The sequence below is a fragment of the Cherax quadricarinatus genome, chromosome 45 (genome assembly GCF_038502225.1).
Source record: "Cherax quadricarinatus isolate ZL_2023a chromosome 45, ASM3850222v1, whole genome shotgun sequence".
Classification (NCBI taxonomy): domain Eukaryota; kingdom Metazoa; phylum Arthropoda; class Malacostraca; order Decapoda; family Parastacidae; genus Cherax; species Cherax quadricarinatus.
The window spans coordinates 16239830-16257228 of NC_091336.1; the positions used below are offsets into that span (position 1 = coordinate 16239830).

The 17399-nt window shown below is 36.5% G+C and overlaps 1 protein-coding gene across 2 annotated transcripts in view; it reads left to right on the forward strand.

Annotated features, from left to right (window-relative positions):
* LOC128694807 (uncharacterized) overlaps window positions 1-10713 on the forward strand; it is a 214619-nt gene extending 203906 nt beyond the window's left edge. For both annotated transcript variants that reach the window (XM_070094325.1, XM_070094324.1), the window contains 3 exons: window positions 144-362; window positions 1073-1236; window positions 4162-10713. In XM_070094325.1, coding sequence (XP_069950426.1) covers window positions 144-362; window positions 1073-1236; window positions 4162-4288 — 510 coding nt within the window. In that variant the 3' untranslated portion in view covers window positions 4289-10713. The remainder of the gene's footprint in view (window positions 1-143; window positions 363-1072; window positions 1237-4161) is intronic.
* The last annotated feature ends 6686 nt before the right edge of the window (window positions 10714-17399 follow it).

Here is a 17399-nt window from a genome sequence, read left to right on the forward strand (position 1 = left end):
TTTACTTAATGGTATATGATTTAAGACAGTTAATTCCACTATAATTAATGTATATTTTGCAGATAGTTTATATGAGCTTTTAAAATAATCATGTAACAAAAAATGTACAGCATTCTGCTAAAACTCTTTTTTTCTTATGGCAGTTGTCAGAGAGTTTAAGGGCAGCCATGAATGTGCCTCGGTCGCGACACAATATCAACCTCATCATAGAGTCTGATGGAGATCACATGACAGAGAATTTTGAAGAGTTTACACTTGATTCTTTAGAACTAGAGGAAGATCGAGATGATGAAGGAGGAAGGGGAAAAGAAAATTTGCCAGTCTCAGAACAAAGGCGATGTGGAGATGGAGCAGAAACAAAGGTTTGAATATTAATTTTTTACATTATTTTCATCGTCCTTTGCTATCTGCATAAGCATTTTTTGTAATGCTTTTTTTTTATACAGAAGTCAGTTTTACAGGCTGAGTTGTTGTTCTATCACAGCTCATTTCAAAGCCTATCCCTATCTAAGGGATAGGCTTTGAAATCCTTGGGATGCAACCCACAACAGTCAAATAACACCCAGGCAAACAGGGGAAGCAGGTGTAAAGAAAATGCCTAACATTTCTACCTGTGCCAAAGATCAAACCATAGACTCTCAGAATGTGAACTGAATATTCTGCCAAACAAAGTGGGAGTTACTATAATGTAAGAAGGGATACAACATGCCAGCTTAACCATAACTCACCTGCACTTAAAAGTATGTTTGGGAAGAAGCAAAATATCTCCATTTAGTGATTACTCATGAAATTTTACTACAGTTTGCATCTTCCTAAAAAAAATAATGATACCAATACTTGCCCCAGGAGGAAATACATTATTAGATGTGTTTATATTAATCTTATTATACATTCTACTTTCATGTCTGGTGCTTCTTTTTTATTATTATATTGCAGGAAATTATACATATATGTACTTCAAATTTTGGGAAGAGAACATGAATAATTTTCTAATGAATAAAGATCCCTAAATAATTTTGAGGTTTCTTAATAGCTAACTCTATTGTGTTTGTTTTGTATTCTTTCCCTGCAGTTGGACAGTAAGATCAGTGAAGAAGGTAAACTTGATCTCAGTGTTAATAGTGGATCTGCCAATGCTGCCATGATTGGTAGTGGACAATATGAAAAGTTTTTAGAGGCAACAGGACTTAGTCAGAAATCTATTTTAACTCCAACACGCATGTTCTCCAACCATCGGTAAGTTTATTTATGTTTTTTTAAATCCTCTGTTCTGTCTGAGATATTTCTGCAATTCATTATGTAAATATTATGCGGAGAATTCGATGTGTGGAAATTAGGAGACGGTGTGGGGTTAATAAAAGTATTAATCAGAGGGCTGAAGAGGGGTTGTTGAGGGTGTTTGGTCATTTAGAGAGAATGGATCAAAGTAGAATGACATGGAGAGCATATAAATCTGTAGGGGAAGGAAGGTGGGGTAGGGGTCATCCTCGAAAAGGTTGGAGGGGTGGGGTAAAGGAGGTTTTGTGGGCGAGAGGCTTGGATTTCCAGCAAGCGTGCATGAGCATGTTAGGAGTGAATGGAGACAAATGGTTTTTGGGACCTGACGAGCTGTTGGAGTGTGAGCAGGGTAATATTTAGTGAAAGGATTCAGGGAAGCCATTTATTTTATATAGCCGGACTTGAGTTCTGGAAATGGGAAGTAGGATGTCTGCACTTTGGAGGGATTTGCAATAGGATGGTATATACATGTACAGTGGATCCCCGGTTCGCGAAGACATCGGTATCCGATAAATCCGGTATCCGAAGCTTTATATCGCAAAAAATTTGCCTCAGTTCCCGTTACAAAACCCGGTATGCAATACGATTCATACGAGACGTGTCCAGTGTTTACAAGCCAGCCAGTGCGCGCGCATCTAAGGATACATTCGGTACATTCTATATTATCCATATTATCACTGTTTTTGGTGCTTTTTTTCTGCAAAATAAGTTGCCATGGGCCCCAAGAAAGCTTCTAGTGCCAACCCATCGAGACCAAGGTGCTAATAACTATTGAAATTAAGGAAATGTGTGCAAAGTGGCTTGAAGTGCAAACCTTTTTTGATGAAAATCACCCTGACACAGCTACTGCAAGCCGTGTTGGCAGCCTGTACACTGACAATGTTGTGAACCATTTTAGGAAAGTCATAAAGGAACGAGAGGTACAAGCCTCTATGGACAGATGTGTTGTGCGACAGAAGTCCAGTGACTCTCAAGCTGGTCCTAGTGGCATTAAAAGAAGAAAGGAAGTAACCCCGGGAAAGGACTTGCTTCCTTAAGTCCTAATGGAGGGGGATTCCCCTTCTAAACATTAAAAACTTCAACACTCTCCCCTCCTCCCATCCCATCAATCATCACCAGATCTTCATTAAAGGTAAGTGTCAATTATTCTATTGTGATTATTCTATTGTTATTGTAATTATTGTATTGCATTAAACTTAATATATCATCTGGAGAGTTTATCTGGAGAGAGTTCCGGGGGTCAACGCCCCCGCGGCCCGGTCTGTGACCAGGCCTCCTTAGGTCAGTGTCCCAGGATGCGACCCACACCAGTCGACTAACACCCAGGTACCCATTTTACTGATGGGGAACATAGACAACAGGTGGAAAGAAACACGTCCAATGTTTCTACTCTGGCTGGGAATTGAACCCAGGCCCTCACCGTGTGAAGTGAGAGCGTTAACCACCAGGCCACCAGAGCCACCAGAGTCATGTGGTAAAAAATTTTTTTTCATACTTTTGGGTGTCTTGCACGGATTTCTTTGATTTCCATTATTTCTTATGGGGAAAATTGATTCGCTTTCCGATAATTTTGGTTTACGATGAGCTCTCAGGAACGGATTAATATCATGAACCGGGGGTCCACTGTAATTGGGGCCCTGATATTATATTCCATATGGAGTTTATTATATTTCAGGTTGCTTTTTATATTGTATCTTTATGTATGCCTCTAAACTGTTGTATCTAGGTGCCTCTGCAAAAATAGTGATTATGCATGAGTGAAGTAAAAATGCTGAATGATGATGAAAGTGTTTTCGTTTTGGGGATTTTCTTTCGTTTTGGGTCACCCTGCCTAGGTGGGAGACAGCCAACTTGCTGAAAAAAAAAAAATTTTGTATGCTCCTCTCTGACAGTTCATGTATGCTGCTGCTCTGACACTTTGTGTGTTCCTCCTCTGACACTTTATGTATGTCGCTCTTCTGACACTGTATGTTCCTCATCTGACACTACAGTGACTGTCAAGTGCTTGATACATCTGAAGAACTTGAAACATTTATATATAGAACCTTGTAAGTCAAAATTGAATTACTGTTTCATAGCTGTCAGCTGAAGATTTAACAACTTATTTGTATGGTGTTTATTTATTGCACATTCTTAGATATTAATTTTATGTTTTTATCTCAGTGCCTGTTTCCTACCAAGGCAGGGTTACAAAAAATAATGCATTCACGATCATCACACTTCATCACTGTCTTACTAGAGGTTTGTCGATACTACAGTTCAAAAATTGCAACATAACTCCACCCCTCCTTCAGAGTGCTGGCACTGTACTCCTCACTTCCAGGACTCAAGTATTGGTAAGACAGTGATGGAGTGAGCAATGGTGAAAATGTTTCTTCTTTTTCGGGTCATCCTGTCTTGGTAGGAAATGGCCGGTGTATTAAAAAACAAATTTAACATTTTTTTCTCAAACCGGCCATATCCCTCCGAGGCAAGGTAACATAAAAAGAAAAAAACTTGAGCTTATACAGGAGACAGTGTTACAAGCCCCTTGCTTCCAGCATTTTAGTCACCTCTTACGACACGCATGGCTTACAGAGGAAGAATTCTGTTTCACTTCCACTTTAACATGTTCAATACATATCATTAAATGCTTTAATACAGAGATGGTTAGCCACAATTTATGGCTGCTCTTTCTTCACAAGCAATCAACATTAAATAGTAGTAGGCTCAATAGAGACATTGTTATAATACTGAATATCTTACTTATGCAGTACAGTCACAAACAGGCAATCTTAACAGTGTAGAACGAGCCACATGGGGATGTAAATCTTCAGCCCAAGTGGCTTTTTCTGTATCTTACTTGTAAAAATACACGTCTAATAGTTTGATTTTACTTTGTAGGTCGGTCCTTAAGCCACGAGATGTCAAACATCGCAACAAGCTGCGAGCTGCATTCACCACACTCTCAACTTTAGAGGAGACTCCCAGCTCTGGAGCTTGTAGATACTGGACAGAGCCTTACCTCTAGTGTCTACCTCTTATCTGATGACTTTCAAGATTAGCTATGATGAGTCTTAGCTATGTTTTGAGTTAGGGTAATTTTCCCAGCTATGGGTAGGAAAATTAGGCTTATGGAAATGTAGTGTAAGGCTCATAGTAGTTTAATTTTTAGGTTAGTTTTCAGATAAAATAATGTTGATACTTATAATTACCATTGTACAGTATTTTCTATAGATAAACTGGTGGATTTTGTATTCTATTCCTCACTTGAATTTCTGCTTTTTTTATTTTTTAGGTTGAAAAATATGCATCTATATCAATAGATATTTGTTATTGGTACTTGATAAAAATACAATAAAAAATATCATTAAACAAAAACTTCTTTCTCAAATATGCAATTGATCATTTATTAAAAAAAAAAAAAACCATTGGGTGATGGCAATGGTTTGTTAAATTTTTTGTATAGTGACCTCTTGTATATTAATTACATTATTATAAATTTCTGAATCTAAAAAAAAAAAATTGCAGCACAATCAAACAAGTCTACAAAATCCATTTATAAGTTACAAATACTTGTAAAATTTTAAAGTTCTGAATAGTTCCTGAATTTACTGCACTTCTGTTTGCTCTCTCCAGTTCTGATTTTATTCTCAGACACTTGCCCCTACCCAAAATCATTGGTAATAAACATAGTTCATGTTGACTATGGCAGCTGTTAATCCTAAATGGTACCACAAAGAATTATTGTTATTAAACACTAACTTGAAGATTTGTTGATGTTGGGTTGTTATAGCATTAAAGAGATTGCACATAGCCCTTTCTTTAAAAACTTTTTTTGTGCACATTACCTCAAATTTTGTTTAAATAGTGCCACCCCAAAATGTAAGGTGCACATTACCTTTCCCTTTCTAAAAATGACTTTAATCACACTGCCCTCAAAATTTATTGCGTATTTCCTGTCAAAATTTGTTGAGCACTACAATTTGACTGAAGGAGCCTGCTACAAGCCAAGTTTTCCACATGCACTATTTCCTGTTTAATTTTCCTTTATTATTTTTCTATATGAAAACAACTGATAATCAGAGCTTTCCAAATGTACATGCAGAATATTAAAAATTAGGCGGACATGTTTCTGTGAAGTTCAGTATGCCTTAACAGATTATGATGTGCCTTTTACTATGAGTCTTGCTAGGATTTTAAAAATAGCTTCAACTATTTGCAACCAGCAACATTCTATTTGTTGATTCCAGTGGTCATCTCTCCCTAAGCCTGGTCCTAGACCAGGGCTGTTTGGCATTGTAGAAAGAAATCTCAAATGTTACCAAGAAATTTGGGGAACTGAAAGTGGAAAGAAGAGATTAGTATGTTTATTATGCTAGTCTGTTTAAATTTTATTAGATAATTGTACTTACAGGAGCAAGGGGCTAGTAACCCCTTCTCCTGTATACATTACTAAAATTAGAAAGAGAAACTTTTTTCTTTTTGGGCCACCCTGCTTCAGTGGTATACAGCCAGTTTGTTGAAAGAATAAGAATTGTACTTGCAGTGAGTGAAAGGTGTGGGTGTTTTTTAAGAGGAGTGTCATGTCTGTTTTAAATGTGTTAGTGTTGTTAATTTCAGTACTGGAAGTTTTGGTCTATATGCTCACATTATATGACCCTAGTAGGTTTACCACTTTCTTTTGATTATAATGATAATAGTGAATGGAGACGAATGGTTTTTAATACTTGACGTGCTGTTGGAGTGTGAGCAAAGTAACATTTATGAAGGGGTTCAGGGAAACCGGCAGGCCGGACTTGAGTCCTGGAGATGGGAAGTACAGTGCCTGCACTCTGAAGGAGGGGTGTTAATGTTGCAGTTTAAAAACTGTAGTGTAAAGCACCCTTCTGGCAAGACAGTGATGGAGTGAATGATGGTGAAAGTTTTCTTTTTCGGGCCACCCTGCCTTGGTGGGAATCGGCCAGTGTGATAATAATAATAAAAAAAAATAATTTATTAAACAAAAATTTTAGATTTATTTTACTAATAATTTTGAGTATTGCTGCAAGAGAAGTATGAATGGATTTGTGTGAAATATTTGTTAGCATTGAGGTTGTCTGGATTGTTCGTTATGAATACACTGGTCAAGACGTGTCTTTTTTTTTTTTCTTAGACAACAAGTTTAGATCCTTCAGACAGTCATCATGTTTTAATCTAACATCTAGTCACTAGACCCCTTTCCAGCTTATTATTGTATGTTTTTAAATACAACAGTTGGACACAGGATTGCAGATGGTATACATCAGTAAATTAAATTAGGCATGTACAAATTATTTTCCATATTCACTGGATTAAAGTTGTAATGAATGATTCTTTTAACTTTTTGTTTGTTTTTACTATTATAGTGCATTAACTGTATGGGTTTTAGTTGTTAAAGATGTACTTCGAGATTGTTAATTTTGGTTTTGTTGCTTTTTATTCCATTCTATTCATTTTGTATTATACTGAAACATTTTTGCTGCATGAGTATTTTAGCCATTGCATATTGTTAAGCTTGATTTCTCATACAGAATTTTAGGTTTAATATGTTATTTGTATAACTAAAAATATTAAAATTATAAATGCTTGAATTATTCAATCTGTGTTGCATAAACAGTAATACATTACGTCTTCAGAAAGCTGTTAATATAGGCCTTAACTTCCATAATTACTGCATAATTCTATACCTGACATTATCAAAAGATCATTGCATTTCAAAATTGTAGGTTACTAGTTTCTACTTCCCTCCTCCATCTTCATTGTGGAGGTTTATTGGAAAAGTGGGGCTAGTGAATCACAAGAGTTTTGTCTTCGTAGTATATATTCATTTTTGTGAACGTAATACTTACATAGACTTTTTTTTTTTTTTTAAGAATTTGATTTTAAGAGAAATGCTCATGGTGTTTGACACTTTTGCATCAGCTCAGATTTTAAGAGTACTGCATGTAGTAAATGTAGCAAGGTGAGAATATGTTACCTTACCAGACCTTTGAAGGTCAAGACTTCCGTTCCTTAACTCACTCTCGGTTGAAAAATTTTCACAAAAGAAAAAAAAATTATTTTTTTTTATTATGAAATGATAGAGAATCTTTTCCTGATGGACACCAAAAGTTTGAAATTCGATGGAAAACATATGAAAATATGTTCTCACGAAGTTAACCATTCGGCGATTTTGCCCACTTTGAGCCCTATTTTTGGCCAGTTCCATTGTTCCAGTCAACTAAAATCATAGCTATTTTGCTAAAACTCCATTTGTTCTATCAATTGAGTACAAGAAACTGCCCATTTACTGATTTCAGCAATCCAATAAAGTGGTCAAATTGGCAATTTGGCCAATTTCAACCAAATTTCAGAAGATGCTAATTTCAAAATAGGGTCCAGAATAAACAAGGCAGACATTCCTGGCACTAAAATAACATTTTCTCTGTTCATTAGTCACTTCTCCAGGCCCCTTATATTACTCTTGCTTTCCATTTTGAATTTTTATTCTCACAAAAAATAGATTTACTGTTATCCAGACTACTGCATTATTGCAAAAATGGTATAAATAATATCAGCGCACTTGTGAAAGAATATTAGACTCACCAGTTGACATGTATTGAACGTGTGGCGTGATTTGTTTACTCTTAAATAATGGCAAAAATCAAACATTTCCACCAATCTGAGCTCAATTTCAAGGTACTTTTCATCGTGAAACCAATCAAAATCATCTCTATTTCTGTAATATATCTTCCATTCTATCAAATAAGACCAAGAAAACGAGAATATAATAATGAATACCATACGAAAATACATTGCAAAGTCGCTGTTTTAAACCAAAAACACGGTTGGAGTTTTTTTTTCCTCAATATGCACTGCATGCTGCAGGATTTTTTTTTATACTTCGCACAGTGACCACACAGATCCATTCTTTCATATGTAGGCCTACCAGCTTTCTTTAACTAGATTTGAAGGCCCTAGAATTTTGGCATATAAATACAGGACCGACCCTAAAAGGGTTAAGGAATAGGTCTCAAAATGGCATGAAAAAGGTTATATGGGACTCGTTCTGGAATGTGTCAAATAAAGGAATATTAATTCATGATATACACTGGTAGGGTATCTTGTAATCTAACCAGTTTGAAGGGAATTAAACTCCAAGTGCATTTGTGATATCTCACTTATATTCTCAAGGAACTTCTTTAAGAACATGAGTCAGAGATCACAAAAGCACTTGGAATTTAAAGCCTTTTCAAATTGATTAAGGTGCATATGAAGACACTTGTTTCTTGTTAGCTTGTTGCATCACAGAATATTGTATAAGTACCAATACACACTGCAGCAAAAAATTTTCTTATATTTACAGGTGAATAGGCATGTTTCAGAGTCTGGCCATTTCTATTGATATTAATGATTTTGGATGATCAGTAATAATTAAAACACTGAATAAATGAGAGAATGCAAGTGATGTACTGTACAGTATTTTGATTATCAAGATACTTGACAGTTTGGTAGGAATTATTTCCTAATAAAAATGAGTAACCCAATCTTGGTGAGAAATATAAAAGGTTTGATGGTTGGAGACAGCAAATCAAGGGAAATAATTCATTATGGATTGGACATGGCAATTTTCATGGTGGCTGGTGATTGAAAGGCAACTGGCATCCTGCAAGGAATAAGTTCTATGAGGGTATATAAAAAGAAACAGGCTAAAAGGGCATGTTTAGATATACTGTCTACAGTTAATCTTATGGTAGTTCCTTTAGGTGGTATAATAAGATTTTTTAACACTGGCTGTCTCCTGCTGAGGTAGATAAAAAATAGATATCCTACATAAATTGTCTTTGTCAATTTTTACATCTTTGGTTTGACATAGAGGAGGAGCATAGAACATCAGTGTTCGGGCATTTGATAATAAAATTTCTCAGGCACAGTGCTTACATTTGGAAAGGCATTAAGAAAACCACATTCACACATGTCATAGTCTATGAAGTTCCAGTTTTTCACAATTTCTTACTATGATTACTTATAAAGTGTATCTGTTCTGTGTAGCAGCTGAGTGACTACAGGTTTTGCAACAAGGAAATTCATCTGTAACTGTTATCTGTAATATATTGTTGCAATAAATTAATTAGTGAACCGAATGTAGTTCAGTATGAAAAGCATTTTGGACTAAAGTATTTCTTGGAAGCAGGCAGAATTGGGGCATATATAAATTTGTAAAAATATAAATGCATCAAGTTCTTTATAGTGGGGCAATTTTTTTTTTTTCCTTTTTTTTTTTTACAATGTTTTATTGCTTTAAATAATAGGAACATTTCTCCTTATTTAATGACCACCCTTACTAGTAAACAGCAGGTTTAAGAATTTGTAAAAATCATATGGAGTAGAGCTTTCATTGCAGTAAATGTAGCAATATTGTTCTGGCAAATTACTCGTACCTAGTCAAAGTGTAATGTTTGGCTGTTAGGACAACACTTACCTGATAATTCTTAATATCTAGGATTGTCAGTTATCTGAGTACCATAATTAAAATCTGTTTTTGCCTCTTAATCCTTTATGGATACAATTTAAAATTCTATGAAGAGTCAGTATTCCAAAATATATAAGAATATTTATCAGTCATAGATCTACATTTTCTCTGTACTACTTTGAGATGAAACCTGTGACTCTTTTTGTTTTTGATTACTGCCATTCTTTTGATGTCTGAATTCAACAGTATTGCAGTTGAGGAAAATTTGTCATTTGGTAACAGCCTTAGGCCAGGCTGTGAGGGTAGAAAATTACTTGAAACCAGTCACAGGTGTGGGTATGGAAGCAAAATGTGAAAACAGTATTATCAGCACAAACCACTGTCATATATCCTCTGGACCACAGTATGCAAGTCATTATTTTAGGCATTCTTGAAGATATACACTCCTCTTTTCAGGAAGATGCTAACCTATTCATCAAGAGCTCATTTTGCTTAGTTGTAGTCATATCTTGTAGAAATTTTAATTTCAAGCTCACAAATCATACAAAAATTTTGGTCAATAGAGTAACATTGATGAAGTGAAGAGTAAGTCATTCTCATTAGACCATTATTCACAAGTATCGCACTAGTCTTTAGCAGATCCCCTCAAGTATCTCTATTTAATTTTGTTTTCATGTGTTAAATGTAATAAATCTCTTTTAACTCTACTTATGCTCAACTTTGGTAATCATGCCATATATATATATATACTATATATATTATTTCTAATTCAAAGAATATTTATGTTAAAATAATTGGTTCTAGGCAGCTGGCTATATCTGTGAACTTAAGTAGCCTGTTATATGCCTCTAACATATTTCTTATCTGTAACAATTTATATATGTAATTAACTTCTAAAATTGTAAATAATAAATTTATAAGCAGGCAGTGTGCCATGCAAAAAAACTGATATACATATATTAGAAATAAACATAACAAAATCCTGAATGTCATTCAATTGAACTTAATCCTTTCATAAAAATCATTGGATTTGTTTAGGAAAGCAAAATTGATAAATAACATGTGGTAACTGGTTCAGCCTTTACTTTAACATGGGCATCAATCAAAAAATATATACCTAATTGGTGTTTTATGTATGTCTGAATCTAAATTTTTATGCGAATATAGGGGCACAAAATTTAGAATAGATAAAAACTTTATAGCTTTACATAAGTGTGTACACTTATGTAAAGCTATAAAACACAACTCTTAAAAAGATTATATAAACTATTCTCATTCTCAATTGTTGTTTCGTTGAAACTGTGTAATGTGAATTTGATGAAATGAAGATGATGTATTATACCTGTAAGGTATAAACAGGGTTTAATTTTTGTGATGAATGGTTTGAAAAACCGACAAGTTGAAGATTGAGACACCTATGCAGCACATGGAAATCTTTATTCAGGAAACGCTTCGCCACACAGTGGCTTCATCAGTCCAATACAAAGAGGAAGGCGTAAGGAGAGGAGGAGAATGAGGTAATCAGTCCCTCAACCTGGAGTCGATGTGTTCAGTCCATCAATCTTGTAGATTGATGGACTGAACACATCGACTCCAGGTTACTGATTACCTCATTCTCCTCCTCTCCTTACGCCTTCCTCTTTGTATTGGACTGATGAAGCCACTGTGTGGCGAAGCGTTTCCTGAATAAAGATTTCCATGTGCTGCATAGGTGTCTCAATCTTCAACTTGTCGGTTTTTCAAACCATTCATCAATCTTGTAGATTGATGGACTGAACACATCGACTCCAGGTTACTGATTACCTCATTCTCCTCCTCTCCTTACGCCTTCCTCTTTGTATTGGACTGATGAAGCCACTGTGTGGCGAAGCGTTTCCTGAATAAAGATTTCCATGTGCTGCATAGGTGTCTCAATCTTCAGGGTTTAATTTTATTTTTGACAGACGTCCTGAGCTTCCTTTCTTTATGCACTGCTCCCTCTCGTATTTAAATACATAGTTTCCTTGTTGGAGAAGTCTTATGTACAATATTTCCCAGCACTCAAGATTCATTAAAAATAGACTGCCACTTGAAAAATTTAAGGCTCCCCATGTTGAACATCTTCAACTGTAAGAAAAACTGTTGCCTATTATACTGAATTACAAGACTGTAAAGAAACAGCAAAGAACAGAGACCCAAATAGTGAGAGAAAATATTCAATAATGCTGTACCATGACTAACAAAACTAGTGCTGTAACAAGTGTATCAAAAGTTTTGTTGCAGTGTGTTATGTTCTGCATCACATTTCAACATTTTGGTGCACTGTGAGTGCTACATCATGTGAAACAAGTGTAAAAAAAGATTGTGTTGCTATGTGTAACAACAACTGTACTGCACTATGAGTGAGAAATAGTGCAACATCATGAGTGTATGTACATGAAATAGTACTGCATCTTGAGTATGAGAAATAGTGTAACAGGTAATGGGTCATCATGAGTGTAACATAAATAGTGCTGCATTGTGAGTGTAACAAACAGTAGTGCATTGTGAGTGTAACAGAAAAAGTGGTTCATCATGAATGTAACAAAAATTATACCCAATCTTCAGGCCCCTTCCCCAATTTTCATAACCTTGCATTTGTAAGCAATGAATTCAAGCACCACTTATCTGACCAGTCTTGTAGTTTGTCCAGATCAGTTTGCAGCCTTTCCCTATCCTCATCTGCTTGTATTCTCCTCATTAATTTTACATCATCAGCAAACAGGGATACATCTGACTCGACATCATCTGGTATGTCATTTACATAAATCAAAAACAATACTGGTCCTATTACCAATCCTTGTATAACCCCACTGGCTACTCTTTCCCCATTTTGACATACTCTTTGATCTACTGGGGTATATTATCCTGTTATTCCTGCCTGTGCCTAAAGTTTTTGACCCAATTTGTGGTGGGGTATAGTATGAAATGCCTTGTTGCTGTACACATTCCTCATTCACTCAAAGAAGTGTAGAACTTTAGTGCAAAATTAAATATTGTATAAAATAAATAAACATTAATGTCCTGCATGACTTCCCTAATAGCTTTGTGTCTTAGCTGGTTGAAGTTGATAGGCAGTCTTTTTTTTTTTTTTCCATCCTTCAGTCCTAAATCTGTCTAGGCTAGACTATGGAGCCCAAGTATATTCCTTAACCTCCCTAGTCACTCATCCCAAGCTTGATGCTGTTCATCATTAGGGATTACGTTTGTGTCTAGGGGCTCCTCTATTTTCACCAATTGAGAGAGAGAGAGTGTGTATACAGAGTCAAACATGATACTTCTGAGAAGACATAATAGCTGTCCTCTTATGGCCTTTACCCCATTGCTGTGTATGCAACAACAAAGCCCAATGTTGCTTTGGCTAATTCAGTGCAGTTCCTGTTTTATGAATGCTATTCATGAAATTAACCCTTGTGGGTTTAGCGCTTAGTTTTGATTGTAATAATATTCACGAAATTAATGATATAGGATGTGGGAATGATGTACAGTTCATTTTCTTTATGGCTTTGTTCATTTCTTTGACCTTTATGATTCTTTTACATACAGAATAATTACAGATGTTATAAAATTGATTAATTTGTTACCTTTCCCCACCTTTATTAATTCTCCCTTAATCTCCATATTTGATCTCTGGTAACAACTAACAATTTATATCCCCCATCCTTTATATATTTTTTTATTATTTTTAATACACTGGCCTTCTCCCACTGAGGCAGGGTGACCCAAAATAGAAACACTTTCACCATCATTTACACAATCACTGTCTTGCCAGAGGCATGCAGATACAACAGTTCAGATGTGCCTCCAAACAGCAATTAGTATCTCTAACCCCTCATTTAGAGTTATTGGATCTTCAAGTAATAAACTCCATATTTTAGTGCCTTTCATCTGGATAGAGTTTCTACAGTTTGAATCAAACACACGAAGGTCAAAGAGGTGCTTATTCCCTGGGTTACATCCGTGTGTTCTGTTGCTGCTCTCCAATAAGACTAAGCACTGGGTCAGTGCATGTACAGTACTGTGTTTTGTATTCATAATGTGCACATTAGTAAGTGCACATTTTGTACACTGAGCAGACTTAATCCTATGAATAGTGGGGTGTATGTTGTCTGGAATCTGAGTGAAGGAACATTCTAGTAGCAGATGTTTGAGTAAGAACTGGTTGAAGGTGAAATGCTGTAGATCCCTGTGCACAAATACTATAAATGAGGTCAAGGTAGATTACTGTGTGGTAAAAAGTGAGTAAAGATCATATTTTAGAAAGTATTCCCATTGTCTTGGAAATCTTAGAAATGTCCTGGGACCTCTGCTGGTTCCTGTCCTCATAGCAGACATAGGCAAAAACACCCATCATAGTTTTGTATCATCATTTGTAGATGACACTAAAGTAAGCATGAAAGTCACCTTGGTAGAAGACACTAAGAAATTGCAGGAAGACATAAGGATTTTTTAATGGGCAGTGGAGGATAACATGACACTGAATGGTGGTAAGTTCCAGGAGGGACATTAAATAGAACAAAAGGAACACATGAAAGACCTGGGAGTAATCATGTTTACAGACTTCTTTCAAAGAACACAATAAGGCAAATGTCACAACAGCCAGGAAGATGATGACGTGGATAACGAGAACTAATAACAAGGGAAATAGTGCCAGTGGTGACAATTTTCCAATCACTTGTGTGCTCTCACTTAGAATATTGTTCAGTGTTAACAGTCCCATTCAGGGCAGGAGAGATATCAGAGCTGGAACAGGTACAGAGATCATTTGTGGGCTTCATGGAACCAATAAAACATTTAAATTACTGGGGCACCTTACAGTCCTAAATTTGTACTCACTGGAGCTGAGGAAAGATGCATTATAAAACATATATGTATACATACCTGGAAAGTACTTGAGGGCCTTGTTACAAACCTGCTCACTACCTTAACACACTGGAGGAAGAGATATGGGAGGAAGTGCAAAATAAACCCTGAAAAGCAGAGGCACTGTGGGTATCTGTGGCCCCAGACTATTCAGCATCTTACCAGATGTGAGAAACAGCTGGGACAAGTGTAAAAGTTTTCAAGAGGAAAATTGGACAAGTTTCATCAGGTGACAGATGAACCAGGCTGTGATGGATATGTGAGACAGCAAGCTGCCAGCAGCAACATCCTGGTTGACCAGGTAAGTACCAGAGGAGCCTGGCCCAAGGCTGGGCTCTGGGAGTAGGAAAATTCTCGAAACTCATCAAAGGTGTGTGCGTGTTTAATTTTAGTATGCTGTCAATGTGTATACCAAATAATTTTCTCCTCATCTTGTCTTTTAATGTGTGTATTATTTATCTGTATGTTCAATTTAATGTTTTTAAATTTGTTCCCAGACATTATGAAGAAGGTCTTGTCATTCAAGTAGATATATCTTTACGAGTTCAATATTAACCCTATTGTTGAGTATAACAGGCTCTGCATATAAGATGACAAAAGTACATCATCATTAAACAGAATTGGTTTAAGTTCCTGTGAGGCATTGAGGTCACTGATGTAGATGAGGAATTGTAGGGAGGCAAAGATATTGCTTTGTGGTACCTCTATGTTGATTGAGAGAGTTGTTGAAGCATTATCTTTAAAAGGATAGTTGCCCACTAAGTAATTTTTAGCTGGTAGATCAAATTAAAGAACATCCTATTGCTGGCTCAGTCCTTGGACCCACTATGTGCTTCTGCAATCTGTGGGCTACTGCCAACGAAATGGGTATGGGGTGAATAATAAGGATACTAAACTAAATTGTCCTGAAGGTAACTAAAGACTCTTGAAGCACTAGAGATCAAAGGTTTCAAAGAGTACATGGGCAGTACAGTACTCTAGTTTCTCGGAATGAATGTGAAATGGTAAAAAATGACGTAACTTTCTATTGAAAAATTAGTATAAAGACAAAATTTGCAACAAGAGATTGCAGATTAAGTATTATATGACAGTGTATAGTGAGGGGAATTCACTACTGAGAGGAAGAACAGTTAAAGTTTTGGTTATCAGCATCAAAATATCTCCAATGAGAGGCTTCAAGGGAGGTAGTGCCTTGACATAACTTGCATTGAACTTGATGGCCTCCCATTTCCCCGGTGCTATATGACCTGTATGGGTTTAGCACTATATGATTTTTTTTTTTAACAAGCCGGCCGTCTCCCACCGAGGCAGGGTGACCAAAAAAGAAAGAAAATCTCCAAAAAGAAAATACTTTCATCGTCATTCAACACTTTCACCTCACTCACACAATCACTTTTTGCAGAGGTGCTCAGAATACAACAGTTTAGAAGCATATACGTATAAAGATACACAACATAGCCCTCCAAACTGCCAATATCCCAAACCCCTCCTTTAAAGTGCAGGCATGGTACTTCCCATTTCCAGGACTCTCAAGAATACACCCTTCTTACTAAATATTATCCCCTGGCTAGCTAACTTTTTCTCCCTTACTACTCTCTTTACATCATCATTCCACCAATCGCTCCTCTTCCCTCCTGCACCCACTTTCCTGTAACCACAAACTTCTGCTGAAGACTCTAACACTACATTTTTAAACCTACCCCATACCTCTTCCAAATAAGTTTATAAACCTTCACCTCTCTCTTCCCTGATGCTTCTATTCTCCTTGAATACAACAGTTTAGAAGTACGTATAAAGATACACCATTCAAACTGCCAATATCCCAAACTCCTCCTTTAAAGTGCAGGCATTGTACTTCCCATTTCCAGGACTCAAGTCCGGCTATATAAAAATAACCGGTTTCCCTGAATCCCTTCACTAAATATTACCCTGCTCACACTCCAACAGCTCGTCAGGTCCCAAATACCATTCGTCTCCATTCACTCCTATCTAACATGCTCATGCAAACTTGCTGGAAGTCCAAGCCCCTCACCCACAAAACCTCCTTTACTCCCTCCCTCCAACCTTTTCGAGGACGACCCCTACCCCGCCTTCCTTCCCCTACAGATTTATACGCTCTCCATGTCATTCTGCTTTGATTCATTCTCTCTAAATGACCAAGCCACCTCAACAACCCCTCTTCAGCCCTCTGACTAATACTTTTATTAACTCCACACCTCCTAATTTCCACACTCCGAATTTTCTGCATAATATTTACACATTGCCCTTAGACAGGACGTCTCCACTGCCTCCAACCACCTCCTCGCTGCAGCATTTACAACCCAAGCTTCACACCCATATAAGAGTGTTGGTACTACTATACTTTCATACATTCCCTTCTTTGCCTCCATAGATAACGTTTTTTGTCTCCACATATATGTCAATGCACCACTCACCTTTTTTACCTCATCAATTCTATGATTAACCTCATCCTTCATAAATCCATCCACTGACATTTCAACTCCCAAATATCTGAAAACATTCACTTCTTCCGTACTCCTCCCCAATTTGGTATCCAATTTTTCTTTATCTAAATCATTTGATACCCTCATCACCTTACTCTTTTCTATGTTCACTTTCAACTTTCTACCTTTACACACACTCCCAAACTTGTCCACTAACCTTTGCAGTTTTTCTTTAGAATCTCCCATAAGCACAGTATCATCAGCAAAAAGTAACTGTGTCACTTTCCATGTTGTATTTAATTCCCCATAATTTAATCTCACCCCTCTCCTGAGCAACCCCATCT